The sequence below is a fragment of the Dermacentor andersoni genome, chromosome 8 (genome assembly GCF_023375885.2).
Source record: "Dermacentor andersoni chromosome 8, qqDerAnde1_hic_scaffold, whole genome shotgun sequence".
NCBI classification, from domain to species: Eukaryota; Metazoa; Arthropoda; class Arachnida; order Ixodida; family Ixodidae; genus Dermacentor; species Dermacentor andersoni.
This window is the reverse complement of record NC_092821.1, coordinates 69,636,871-69,651,906: the sequence shown is the minus strand read 5'-3', so window position 1 is coordinate 69,651,906 and position 15,036 is coordinate 69,636,871. Positions and strand designations below refer to the sequence as shown.

The 15,036-nt window shown below is 46.3% G+C and overlaps 1 protein-coding gene across 1 annotated transcript in view; it reads right to left on the bottom strand.

Annotated features, from left to right (window-relative positions):
* The window catches only part of LOC126538868 (putative sodium-dependent multivitamin transporter), a 98,563-nt gene extending 89,676 nt beyond the window's left edge, over positions 1-8,887 (bottom strand). Inside the window, exons 1-2 of the mRNA XM_050185593.3 lie at positions 8,791-8,887; positions 3,757-3,914 (exon numbers count right to left, since the gene is read on the bottom strand). Of these exons, the coding sequence (XP_050041550.2) occupies positions 3,757-3,866 (110 nt within the window). The 5' untranslated portion in view covers positions 3,867-3,914; positions 8,791-8,887. The remainder of the gene's footprint in view (positions 1-3,756; positions 3,915-8,790) is intronic.
* Between the last annotated feature and the right edge of the window lie 6,149 nt (positions 8,888-15,036).

Sequence of the window (15,036 nt, the reverse complement as noted above, 5' to 3'; positions counted from 1 at the left end):
TCTTGTAACGAAACTCAGGCCCTAAATCGAAATTCCGCTTATGACACTAGAATTTAATTTTGTCTCTCAAATGCAACAAATTTCATTAAAATCGGTCCAGGGGATTTCTCAGAAAAAAAAATTGCGTTTTACATGTACTTGAATAGGCTGAGTCGGAGTTGGGCCCGAGCTAAAGCTTCCTCCTAAGGCAGGACGTCGGCTGCTGCTGCTGCTGTTGTGGGCTTGCACGCCACTAACGCCGGCGGCGTCGGGACGTGGTTGATACGTCGCCATGCCACAAAAACATAAAAGGCATGCGCTGTAGGTGTTTTGTTTCATGTCATTTGCTGACGAGCTGTCAGTCGCAAAATTACGAGGAATAACTTTGTAAAGCATGTAATGCAAGGTATGCGCCACGTGCAGGGCCTGCGCGGTTGTGGTTCCGAGCGATTATTCGCCAAGCGATGCCCGCGGCGTCGACACCGGATTTTCTGCGGCACGGGGCCTTTAACGCTACCGCGCTAGTACGTGACAGGATTGTGGCACAAAGGCAAGACGACTCGAGAAGCTCGTGCCAACATTTACGACGCGTCGTATGTGCTGAATGTCCTCTGGACACCGTAACTAGGTGTGCGCCCCCACAAATGCAGTGCGGGAGCTGCCGCGCTTGTCTCCGTGCTCACCCGCAGCAGCCACTACATTAGCCGGAGGAGGGAGGGAGTATGTTAGCGAGGGAATAAAGAGAGAGAGAGAGGCGGCAGTTTTGTGAGATGCAATTAAAGCTCGCATAAAGCGTCGAGTGGAGCACGAACAACCAGCAAAACCGGAGCAGGCAAGGTAACAAAGTAACATAACACGACTGTGGTATGCATTCAATATATTACCGTCAAATTCATTGATCGGCTTCTTATGCACCAGTTTCTTCCGTTCCCTCCTAGAGTCTAAGCTAATTCGAGCTTTTGCCATCCTATAGTCACTGCAGCGCACCTTGCCGAGCACCTCCAAATCTTCTATGTTGCCAGGGCTAGCGCAGAGTATGAAGTCTATTGCATTTCTAGTCTCGCCATTCAGGCTCCTCCACATCCACTTTCGGTTATCCCGCTTGCGGAAGAAGGTATTCATGATCCGCTAATTATTCTTTTCTGCAAACCCTACGAATAACTCTCCCCTGCTATGCCTATAACCTATGCCATATTGCCCACTGACTTTCTCCAGCCTGCTTCTTGCCTACCCTGGCATTGAGGTCGCGCATCAGTATAGTGTGTATTTTGTTTTTACTTTAACCATCGCCAATTCCACGCCTTCATAGAAGCTTCCGACTAGCTGGTCATCATGACTGGATGTAGGCGCGTGGGCCTGTACGACCTTCAATTTGTACCTCTTATTAGGCCTGCCACCCTCTCGTTAATGCTATAGAATTACTGTATGTTACCAGCTATATCCTTATTGATCAGGAATCCGACTCCTAGTTCTCGTCTCTTCGCTAAGCCCCGGTAGCACAAGACGTGCCTACTTTTTAGCACTGTATATGCTTCATTTGTCCTCCTAACCTCACTGAGCCCTATTATATCCCATTTAATGCCCGCTGAATCCTCCAAAAGCACTGCTCGACTCGTCTCACTAGGTAACGCTCTAGCGTTAAACGTTGCTAATGTTCAGATTCCTATGGCGGCCTGTCCGGACCCAGGGATTCTCAGCACACTCTGCTGCGTCACAGGTCTGACCGCCACCGTGGTCAGTTGCTTCGCAGCTGCTGGGTACTGAGGGCTGGAGTTTGATTGCTGTATTCATATAGGAGGTTGTGGCCAAGTACTGCACCAGGGTGGCCAATCCTGGTCTGGTAAGGGAGTGCGTTACCGGTTCTGGTCACCGGATCAGGCCGCACTCCAGGCCTGTTTATGCAATTTTATCAACTCGCGGATTTTTTTTAATGTGGTGGAAAATTGCGCGACACCGGGATTCTCACCACGGTCCTCTTGCGCCCGGGGCGGATACTCTAACTCTACGCCATCGAAGAATATAAGTGACGGCAATGAGGGCCAGCTTAGCTTACACTGCCGTAAATGTGATAAGTCTACGCGTCATCGTACCAAGCCATACGCACCTCAGTTTAAAAAAATAAGCGGGATTGTTTCTCGATACAAGGACCAGTGCTTCAGAGAGCTTATCGAGGCCGTGAAGATTGCTCGTGCAGGAGATGGGTGCGTAACGTTGCCATCACTTACACTGACCAAAAAGAACTAAGGTTCTTTTTTTCAGTTTCAGTTTATTATTCTTTAAATACAATGCATTGGAAAGATACAATATACAGACGAGGGTTTGAGATTAGATTAGACGGTTTGTGATTAGGAGCTTCCTGATATCACCTGGTGCCACTCATGCTGATTGTTGTTCTTTTCCTTTCTCCCTTTTGTTCCTTTCCTGCTGGCGCTTTGCATGCAGGCATATGCATAGCATCGACAGTAGAATAACCGGCCGGAAGTCAGCGCTCTTTTTACTCGGTCTCTATCGTTGTCCCTTCCTTATGCTTCGCGCTGTTACATAATTTGCACTGAACCAACTGGCCCAGCAAGCCACCATTAAGCGCTGGAGGTTCGTCTATGCTTTTGAGGGCGGTCACGGATAATTACAGCTGTCAAGAGTGCGACACCCAGAGAGCTCCTAAGGGCACTGTGCACATGCCACGAGATGTAAAGGTCCAAACGAGTTTCTCGCATCGACTTTCCTCTCTGCCGCGCTCCTGCAATGTATAAACACGCTCTGAACGATCCTCCGACGCGGCGTGCCGGACAAAAGCAGCAGCAGTAGCGCAAAAGTCAAAGGAAGAGGCAAAGAAAGCTTCGCTTTAAAACGCCAGAACCTACCGGTGATTTATTTGGCAGTATTTGCCCGATTATAACATGCCCCCGAATCATACACGCGCCCACTATCTATATTTCCAAAGTATAAAACTAATGTTCAAGTGAGATTACCATTAATCAACAAAGCAGAAATCTCATGAGCCTCTGATTTTTAGCAAAAACAATAATGGGCGAAGGTCCAATATGTGAGCTTCACTAAAGTGAGCTTCACCGCAGTACATTTTAAATATCTGCGGCAAAGCATTCGAATGTTGCGAAGGCAGTTTTGGTTTCGTATCCGACTGCACCGCGCAGGCAATCTTAGGCCCAACTTGTTTGCAAATAAATCACCGATGAGTACGACACTACCTAATGCGAAATTTGAGCTCAGTTAGATACATCTTTTCATTTCGCGATATATTGAGGCAAAAAAATTTGAGAGATACATGCAGTAGAGTCGGCAATAGCCGTGAATCTGATCCGGAGGTCTAGCGCGTCGGCTTTTATACATGACTCGTCGAAGGTTCCGGTGTAATCCCTGGATTGTCAAACAATTGTCAAAGAGTTATCAAACTTCAGAGTATGTTATTGTAAATAAACGGCTCCATGCTTTGGCTTTAGAACTTTGTCCGCTTACGTTAAGCTCCTATAAACTAAGAATAAATCATTGAACGTGGCTCTTTCGGAATAAATCGACGCCGATAATTTAAGCAGCTGACCATTCTACGCTGCCGGTGCCACTGCAAAGAGTTCTGGATCGCACTGCGCGCACCCCGTGGGAGCGAGAGCTGCTCGAATGTTCGACAGGATCAGAAAACTTCCCTTTCCCATGAAAACGATTTAGGCCTATTACAAGGTGCACAAATCTGACGATACTTCCTTGAGGTCAGATGCGTACAAACCGAAATCACAAGAATGACCGATGAAAAACTCTCACCTGAATATGTATTGCGTAACGTTGAAGTCAGTCATAGGCCTCAGCGGTGGGCTGGCACTGGGTGAATCATAGATGACTTTTGTAATGATGATTACAGGTGTCAATGCCATCACCGCTGCTTGAACGCAGTCTGCCCATACAACGCTGCGAAGTCCGCCCTTCAATGAGAAAACAAGAACAGCCGCATAATCATCATCATCGTCGTCATCAGCCTGGTTACGCCCACTGCAGGGCAAAGGCCTCTCCCATACTTCTCCAACTACCCCGGTCATGTACTAATTATGGCCATGTTGTCCCTGCAAACTTCTTAATCTCATCCGCCCACCTAACTTTCTGCCGCCCTCTCCTACGCTTCCCTTCCCTTGGAATCCACTCCGTAACTCTTAATGACCATCGGTTATCTTCCCTCCTCATTACGTGTCCTGCCCATGCCCATTTCGTTTTCTTGATTTCAACTAAGATATCATTAACTCGCGTTTGTTCCCTCACCCAATCAGCTCTTTTCTTATCCCTTAACGTTACACCGATCATTCTTCTTTCCATAGCTGGTTGCGTCGTCCTCAATTTAAGTGGAACCCCTTTCGTAAGCCTTCAGGTTTTTGCCCCGTAGGTGAGTACTAGTAAGACATCGCTGTCATACACTTTTCTTTTGAGGGATAATGGCAACATTTCAGTCTCATTATCCGGATCCGTGGTCACTACCTACTCTAAGTAGATGTAGTCCCTTACCACTTCCAGTGCCTCACTACCTATCGTAAACTGCTCTTCATTTTCGAGACTGTCAAAACATTATTTCAGTTCTCTGCACATTAATTTTTAGACCCACCCTTCTGCTTTGCGTCTCCAGGTCAGTGAGCATGCATTGCAATTGTTCCCCTGAGTTACTAAGAAGGGCAATATCATCAGCGAATCGCAAGTAACTAAGGTATTCTCCATTACCACTTATCCCCAATTCTGCGCAATTCAGGTCTCTGAATACCTCATGTAAACACACTATGAATAGCATTGGAGAGATCGTATCTCTCTGCCTGACGCCTTTCTTTATGGGAATTTTGTTGCTTTCTTTATGGAGGACTACGGTGGCTGTGGACCCACTATAGATATCTTTCACTATGTTTATATAAGGCTCGTCTACACCCCGATTCCGTAATGCCTTCATGACTGCTGACGTTTCGATTGAATTAAACGCTTTCTCGTAATCAATGAAAGCTATATACAAGGGTTGGTTATATTCCGCACATTTCTCTATCACCTGCTTGATAGTAATAATATGGTCTATTGTTGAGAAGCCTTTAAGAAATCCTGGCTGGTCCTTTGGTTGACCGAAGTCTAAGGTGTTCCTGATTCTATTTGCGACTACGTGAGTAATTACTTTGTAGGCAACACAGTAAGCTGATCGGTCTATAATTCTTTAAGTCCTTGGCGTTCCCTTTCTTATAGATTAGGATTATTTTGGCATTTTTCCAAGATTCCGGTATGCTCGAGGTCATGAGGCATTGCGTATACAGAGTGGCCAGTTTATCGAGAACAATCTGCCCACAACCTTTCAACAAATCTGCTGTTACCTGATCCTCCCTTTGCATAGCTCCCAAGGCTTTCTTTACTCCTTCCGGTGGTACTTGTGGGATGTCAAATTCCTTTAGAATATTCTCTCTTTCATTATCGTCGTAGTTGCCACTGGTACTGTATAAATATCTATAGAACTCCTCAGCCACTTGAACTATCGCATCCCTATTAGTGATGACATTGCCGGCTTGTCTCTTAACGCATACATGTGATTCTTGCTTATTCCTGGTTTCTTATTCCCTGCTTTTAGGCTTCCTCCGTTCTTGAGAGCATGTTCATTTCTATCCATATTATACTTCCTTATGTCAGCTCTCTTACGCTTGTTGATTAATTTGGGTTGTTCTGGTTCTATTCAAGCTGTAGGGTTAGACGCTTTCATACATAATCATATCTTTCGTCTCCTACAATAGCTTACTGGTACCCTGTCTAACAAAGTTACCGCCGACTTCTATTGCACACTCCTTAATGATGCCCATAATATCGTCATTTATTGCTTCAACACTAAGGTCCTCTTCCTGAGTTAAAGGCGAATATCTGTTCTGTAGCTTGATCCGGAATTCTTCTATTTTCCCTCTTACTGCTAACTTATTGATCCGTTTCTGATGTACCAGTGTCGTCCTTTCCCTCCTCAAGTCTTGCGTAATTCGAGCTTTTACCATCCTATGGTCACTGCAGCGCACCTTGCCGAGCACGTCCACATCTTTTATGATGCCCGGGCTAGCGCAAAGTATGAAGTCAATTTGTTTTCTAGTCTGGCCATTCGGGCTCCTCCACGTCTACTTTCGGTATCCCGCTTGCGGAAGAAGGTATTCATTATCTGCATATTATACCGTTCTGCAAACTCTACTAATAACTCTCCCCTGCTATTCCTACAACATATGCCATATTCCCCCGCTGACTTGTCTCCTGCCTGCTTCTTGCCTATCCTCGCATTGAAGTCGCCCATCAGTATAGTGTAGTTTGTTTTGACTTTACCGATCACCGATACCACGTCTTCATAGGGGCGTAGGCCTGTAAGACCTTCAATTTTTACCTCTTATTGAGTTTCACAACAAGACCTGCCACTCTCTCGTTAATGCTATATAATTCCTTTATGTTACCCGCCTTTTTCTGTAAACATTTCAAACGCATCAATAAACTGAAACTGAAACTGAAACTACATCTTTATTAATCAGCAATCCGAATCCTAGTTCTCGACTTTCCGCTAAGCCCCGGTAGCACAGCACGTGCTCACTTCTTAGCACTGTATATGGGTATTTTGTCCTCCTAACCTCACTGAGCCCTATTATATACCAGTTACTGCCCGCTAATGCCTCCAATAGCACTGCTAGACTCGCGTCACTAGACAACGTTCCAGCGTTAAACGTTGCCAAGTTGACTCTATCTGGTGCAGCGGTGGCGTAGACGTAGAGCATCCGCCTCGCATGCAAGAGGACCGTGGTTTGAATCCCGGTGCCGCGCAGTTTTCCACCGGATTAAAAAAATCCGCGTGCTGATAAAATTGCATAAGAAGGCCTGGAGTGCGGCCTGATCCCGGTTACCAGAATCGGTAATGCACTCCTTCACCAGAGCAGGATTGGCCACCCTGGTGCAGTACTTGGCCACAACCCCCTATATGAATACAACAATCAAACCCCGGCCCTCAGTCCCCAGCAGCTGCGAAGCAGCTGACCGCGGCGGCGGTCAGACCGGTGACGTAGCAGAGGGTGCTAAGGATCTCTGGGTCTGGACAGGCCGCCATTGGAATGTGAACGCCATTGCCTTGAGTATCTTTAAATTACCAAAATATGTGCTGCGCTCTCCGTGCCTCCGGCAAAATACCATTGAAGTCATTCTAGCACAGAATTCCATTATCATCACCCCATTATCGTCACGCTGTCATCGTCATTGCGCGTTCGCTGTTTCATTGAAAGCATTCCTTCTTCGTCACTGCGTCATAATCCTACCGTCGCCGTCATGCTGCCATGGGTATGGCTCGCCCTGGTGAGCTATTGCGACAGAAATGTGTACCGATCTCAGAGACAGTGCGTGTTTTGTATGCGCCTCGTTACCTCGTATGGTGGTTCTGCTGCTCCCCAACACCCAGCATGACCTCCAGAGGGCTCTCCAGAGCATATTTTGATCGAAACCTGACGCACCGCTAGTGCAGACTTGTAAACGCCGAACTCTGGGTGCCACGTACTCATAGGATGTGAAGCAGCGCATGTTGTTTGGGTTGCAAGTAGTTGTTGACAGAAACTATGCAGAAATCATCGACGATATTGTCAGTGCAGGCGAATTCCTTCCCCCATGTCCGCCCAACGTCGTTCCACAGACGTACCAGGACAAAGGCCGAAAGAGTGAAGGAAAGGTATTGAAGCGAAAAGCTTCACTACGCTAGTCAACAGAGCGCTTCGCGCGAGCCGGCGTATGTCGGAATTGGCTCCGTAAACGTGTTCGGAGTCGGCGCACGTGGCCACTGCCGCGCGCTATGCGTCATCGTTTGAGGTTCGCCGGAAGCGCGTGCTTATCGCGGAGGCCGACTATATAACCGCTTGCCAGAGAATAGGCGTGCGCATTCAACATGGAAGGAGAAGAGATCGATACTACCGGTACAGAGAGCTGTGTTTATGGCTGTGCAGAAATCGCAAGACAATGCCCAGCAATGATGAATAAAGAAGTTTAATAATCCTGCATAACTTATGGTATATATCATTGATAAGCAATTTGCATAACTACACAAGGAACACGTATAGCATAACCATAAGCTAACCAAAGCATATCCATAAGTGAAACCGTAAGTATATCCATAGGCTAAATCATAAAGCATAACCATAAGCTAAACCGTAAACATAACCATAGGCTAAATCATAAAGCATAACCATAAGCTAAACCATAAGCATCACCGAGCCTTTTCGCTTCGAGATATCCAGGCTTAACCTTAGCTAAGCCCCAGCCAATTTTTGACGTAAGTTTGCGACGTATGTTTCGAGCGCGAAATTGAAACCTAGCAGTAGCGAAGTCATGTGTGCTTCTCAGAATTCTTCAAACTAGCTCCATCCTTGAGATATCCGCCTTCAAAGTCTGCTAAAACCGCAAACGTTAAAACTAAAATCATCCCGAAATGGTAGAGAGGAACCTTTGCGAAACTGTTAGCTGGAAGTAGTGACTATTTTGGTATTTGTTTTAAGCGAACAAAATTTCACTACTGCACAGCTTTAATGTTGCAATGAAACATGTGCCCTAGAGTGAATATTTGCAAAAAATATTTAGTACATCTGTTGACACGGCTGCTGGTGTTGATTAAGACTCTCCATGTTACAACATGCCTTGCAAGTAACGTCCGCCTCTTACATAAGTGCGTCTGAAAAGCGGAGGAACGATGACACAGACAATAGTTTTTTATATGTCTGCTCGAACTAAATAAATTCATGTATTATAGCAAATATCATGCGTGTTAACTACAAAGATCAATAAAAATGTCATTACCAGAGCTGTATAAACAGTTCCAGCCAGACCAATGGCAACATTGCAGTACAGCACTGGCACGGAAAACACTGAAAGTGTAAGGGAAATATCAGGCTATGAACACATATAACAGGTCCAGAACAAAAAAAGCTGGCGCGTCTCATTCCAACACACCCGCGAAATGTTATACACTCTATAAAGAAAGAGACCTTAATACTTACAAGGTACGCCTTGCGCATGCGGCATACACAAGATTTAATGAAGGTGTAGGCTTTATGACCTAGAGCAGCTATCGGTCATTAAGATGTTCATAATTTCAATCGTAGTTTCATTGACAGAGTGATTAGGCTTCCATAACAGTGTGTCAAAAATAATGACATGCCTAACGAGAAAATTGTACGTCACACTTTCACCATCTAGTCATTCATGAGAATTGCCCTCCTTGTTCACAAACGAGTCGCAAAAAGTGAAAAAAGAACTCTAAAGCGGAGATACGAAACCACATCTGCTAAAGCCCATCTTGGAGAAACTTTAAACATTCCGAAGAATTCTTCCTGCTTCTATAACATAGAAGTACTGTATTTGATGTCTTCGATTATTGTTCAAAGATATGACATTTTCGTTTTCAAATGGTGTCATTGAGTTCTTTGCGTTGTGGAATCTCTGAACGATGCTCAAGATTTTCTTTTAGGTCGTTCTCTCATTCGTTAGTGTTTCTGCGACCTCGCAGCTGAAGAAAGAATGAAAGGCAAAGTTTTTTTAAATGAAAATAAGAGAGACGTAGTCAACTTATAATGGTGACGGCTACACGTTTTCGCATGGCCGAAACAACAATATAAAACATTATATGTAAGAAAATGAAAGGAAAGCTGGTCACAGGGTCAGAAATCCACAGCACAGAGTCCTATACACCCATGAACATACCAATGTTATAAGCAGATCAACTAATTCGTGCATGGCTTTACTCTTTGATGGTACATTTTCCGGACTTTTTCCAAATCAACTGACAACCAGCCGTACACACTGCGTTAACATTGTGCATGCGAAAAAGGAGCAGCAGCTCTCGATACCGTAACCACAAAATTCATTAACAATCAGCCCGGTTTCGCATGCTTGAATGCTTCACGTATGATATATTTTTCTGTGATAATGGAGGTTATCACTACGATTAGTAGTGTGGTAATAGAGGCTATACGCCGGTAACCTTTGTGCAAAGAGTGCACAACTTTTATTATAATAGACGCGCCTTTCTGAAGTTACGCCACACAAACGCGCGCATGCGCGTTGCGCACACTGATTGTAGCCGTCCTGGATAGATGTTGAATTTGTGCCGCCAAATGAAAGAAAGAAGTACTTGCAAGCACATGCGGTCGTTTCATTTTTTTTTTTTACCAGAAAGGCCTGAATCTATCAGACTACCCTATAAATCTTAGAAGACGCCAGCTCACATAGCACAGGAAGTTGGTCTCTAGCTTGTTCAAACAAGGATGCTTGGACACAGAAGACGACCCAGGTTGCAGGTTACTCCAGTGGAAGTCAGCGCGCAACAAAATTTGATACATTTGCGAAATAACGTGGTCGTCGATCGCCAGCTGAACATCTGGAGAATTACACAGCTGACGAGAATATCTAAAAGGACAGCACAGCACATCCTTAGCAAAGAATTTACTGGGCATATAAGGTTTCTGTGAGACGGACCGTCAGATAGCTAACTCATGAGCCAAAAAGCGCATGAGGTGCACAATGTCCAGAGACAACATTCAGTCGTCAAGGGAGATTTTGGCAACCTCACCCCGCGTTGCGAGACCATACAAGAAATATGAGTCACCGCTTCTATCGTGATAATAAATCATCGGTAAATTACTAGAAGTAGTCTTCCTGCCCAGCGTCAAAAAAAGACTGGCATCTTCCGTCACCAAGAAAGCTGATGGCTACCGTATTCTGGGATTCTGAGGGCCTCGTGTATTTTGTTGAGAGGCGACGCACCCCCACGGCAGAATACAATGCAGTGTCGACTGCCAACTCATCATCTGCGTAACGCGATCTAGGCTAACGAGGTCATTGTCTACCAAGACAACGCGCGTTCACACAGCGCTGCTGCGGCAATGCCAGCCACTCCTTCGTGCGGCCTTTCTGTGCTTCAACCGCCGTATCAAATCCGCGCCGTCAGATTTTCCCTTCTTCCACGAGATAAACATTGTACTAGTTGAGCTCTGCTTTTCTAGCGAAGATGACGTCATTCAAGCCGCGGCCTTTCTTTAGGGAGCCAGCCTTTCCCATTTTCCGTTTACTTGCGGGTATACAAGTGCTATGATGTCGTGGTTCCCTCAATCGAGTATGTTGAAAAGTAAGATGTGGCTACTCATGCCAGGCTTTTTTGTCATGTTGCAGCCGAAAAATTCGGAGCATACCCTAGTATTTTTATATCAAAGGTGCAATACCTCTTTTCAACAAATATGGCAAAAAGAACAGCGCACCATAAAACCGTCTCTACAAGCGCAGCGCTCCATAAAACCCGAAGTTGCTGTAGTAAGATATTTGTATTGTCCTGAAAACTCCATTATATTCTCGAGCTTCTCGCTTACATACATACTTAATTTGGGAGACTCACTGCTCATCAGGTCAATTCGTCAACATAATCTCGCTGTGATTAATTTAGGTTACGCAGTGAAACTGCGCATTGGCGAGTTTACGCGTGCACACAAGGCGTGGTGATCTGCGACTGCTATCAATAAAGCTGCAGTATAAGATGGACTCGAGACCTGCTGCAATACGTTTGCATTGGGTTTACATTCATATGCGCGATCACCCAAAGTGACATCCCTGTGATTTTTGACGATTACCTACGGCATGCATTTTATGAGCACATTTCCTATGTGAGTGGAATCATCGGTGCCACATATCAACTGGAACATTTCCCTAAACTCAGTCATTAAAATACGCGTCGCTTCCCGGCACGTTCCGGCCGTTACGACCCGATATGGTGATGCTGCTTTTCCGTCTTTTCCGCAGCACCCAGCGCCGACTCCCGGTCGCCGCTTATATTCCCGTCGTAACTTGACGCGACCGCAAGTACGCCTGTTATGATCGGCCTCTCAAATGTGGGAAGCGTTCCAGCGTGGTTTCCCATGACAGAGGAATTGCCCTCATTCCGGAGAGGCTGGTATGATCGGCCTGGAATTCGACCCCTAAAGTGTCGGAAACATTCCAGCGTGCTTTGCCGTGTCGAGGTCATCATCATCATCATCAGCCTGGTTACGCCCACTGCAGGGCAAAGGCCTCTCCCATACTTCTCCAACAACCCCGTTCATGTACTAATTGTGACCATGCCGTCCCTGCAAACTTCTTAATCTCATCCGCCCACCTAACTTTCTGCCGCCCCCTGCTACGCTTCCCTTCCCTTGGGATCCAGTCCGTAACCCTTAATGACCATCGGTTATCTTCCCTCCTCATTACATGTCCTGCCCATGCCCATTTCTTTTTCTTGATTTCAACTAAGATGTCATTAACTCGCGTTTGTTCCCTCACCCAATCTGCTCTTTTCTTATCCCTTAACGTTACACCTATCATTCTTCTTTCCATAGCTCGTTGCGTCGTCCTCAATTTGAGTAGAACCCTTTTCGTAAGCCTCCAGGTTTCTGCCCCGTAGGTGAGTACTGGTAAGACACAGCTATTCGCAGCGGTGGCGTAGAGGTAGAACAACCGCCTCGCGTGCAAGAGGTCCGTGGTTCGAATCCCGGTGCCGGCAATTTTCCGCCGGATTAAAAAAGAAAATCCGCGTGTTGATAAAAATTGCACAAACAGGCCTGGAGTGTGGCCTGATCCCGGTGACCAGAACCGGCAACGCACTCCCTCACCAGAGCAGGATTGGCCACCCTGGTGCAGTACTTGGCCACAACCTCCTATATGAACACAACAGAGTCGAGGTAATTGCCCTCATCCCCGAAAACACGTCACCCCTCTACACCCTGCGAAGATGCAAGGACCCATAGGAGAAGACACATAGGATGGGAGGTCAATGACTTGACAACCGGATAAAGGCACTAACACTTCCGCAAGTTGTCCAAGGAGACGCCGACTACCACAAGACCGCGATGGATTATTTGACGCCGTCCTGGTGTTAAGGAGAACCGCTCGAGGTTCTCGCCGTGAAGACCCACCTCACTCGGTCAACGTTGTATCAGCTGGTTGGCAACAATGGGATACTCCACCGTTCGTCCTGGATTCAGCAGAATGGTAAGCGCTTCATTTTCGTTGAGACGTTGCCAGATTTTCGCTCATGTGTTTTCTAAGACAGCAAATCTATTTCCTCTACGTGAAGGCTCCTGTTGAAAGCTTCCTCACATAACAGCAGGGTAAGAAAGTCCTCGTTCGTGATTGACCATGGATTTGAGCAAGCGGGGCAAGGCAGAGTTATTAGTTTGTGAAAATCTTGAAATTGAGGCCGGGAACAGTCAGAAAAATTCCCAGCCAAACAGACAAAATTCCCAGACAAAATTTCAGAAGCATGGGAACAGATGGAGAAACGAAATGAGAAAGCTAACTGAACGCTGCAGAAACATAAGCTACAGAAGAAAAGGAATGATATGAACAGAGAGCTCACGAACTAAAGTTAAAGGAACTAGAGGATCAGCGCGATTTGGCCAGGCAATAAGCAAATAACCACTCAATAAATGAGAGCCGTTCAGCTGTAGCATGAGTGGAAATAAGGGATCCCCTGCCGTCGTACAAGGTGAACGACGACATGATACTCTTAAAAGCGCGAAGCACGTTTTGCGTCAGTGGTGGCTCATGGTCGCGCAATTTTTTGTACATAAGCATTGACATTGAAGACTTGTAGAAACAAACCATTGTGGGTAGTTCAATGCTCTACAGGTAGATGCGTTTATCAGTTAGCATTGTTGAATGCACACCACCGCAACAGTCAAGGTCATGAGACTGCCACTGTTTGATAGCCATCGCGCCTGGTTCGTTTTTCGCCATCACCGTCATCGCACCGTGGCTGGCCTGAGCACGGGCTTCTTGCGATACCGTGCCTACACGCAAAGTTCAGTACGTCGGCCCCTGCTTCATTGAGGGACCCGAACGAAACGCTTACCGCTGAGCTTGGCCACCAACTGCGACTACGACTAGCAACAGCGTACCACCAGACGCGCGGTTTATACGCCACGACGACAAAAGCAGCTTTCACTGTGGACTCGCTTGGGGCACGCTACCGTAACAGTCACAGTCATGAGACTGCCAATCTTTACCTAGGTTCGTTACTTGCCGATCGCTATTAGCGTTCACTTCAATGACCGATGCTTATGTGCGGTGCCGTGCCCTCCTCTCGGCTTCTTGCATTACCTACGTTGATTATTCAGTCATTCATTGTACTCATTATGCATCAATGTTGACATTTCAAGTTTCTTACTTCTGCTCTACGGAGACGTGGAATTGAACCCCGGTCCTGACGACAATAGTCCTTCCCCATCCTTTGAAGCAATAGTTAATGCCATTTGTCGCCCTGGACTTGGGCAAAATATAATGCTAGCTAACCTGACCCTCACTCGCTCGGAAAACGCCAACTGAGAAAAAAAATACAGCCAGTATCTTCAGCTCTCGATTTGACGTTCTTCAAAAAGTGGTTCAGTCCGGTGAACCGATGCCAGGCCATAAATCTAACTGTGCTATTGCCAAACCTACGTCTCCACAGAAGGAATTCGCCACAAAGTGTGACCACTCCGAAAACCGCCAACGCCGTTGCAACCTAATATTCCTTGGAATTCTAGATGTGGAAAAAGAGACATCGGCTGAACCATAGTCACGCGTCATACCTTTCTGTTCCGAAAAACTTAACGCCACACTTGATAATGGGGCTGTTCAGCGGGCTCACAGGCTGGAACGCTTCGAAAACAGAAAAAAGCGCCCGATAATGATAAGACTTGGTAGTTTTATAGATAGATAAAAGCTACTTGCCGCTGAATTCAACCTTACCGGCTCCCCTTTCCAAATACGAGAAGATTATTCTTCTGGGGCTCGACTAGCCCGCACGAAGCTTTACCTATTTGCTGGGGAAATAAGAATGTTCAGACTTCACACTCTATACTGATCACCAGCCACTGCTAGAAATCCTGGGACAGGACAGACCAACGCTTACCCTAGCCGCAGCATGTATGAAGCGTTGGGTCATGCTTCTTGCTGCATACAGTTACCGGCTCAAGTATCGCAAGGGCAAAAATCGAGAAGTAGCACATGCGCTATCTATATTACCACGTGTCGAGACTG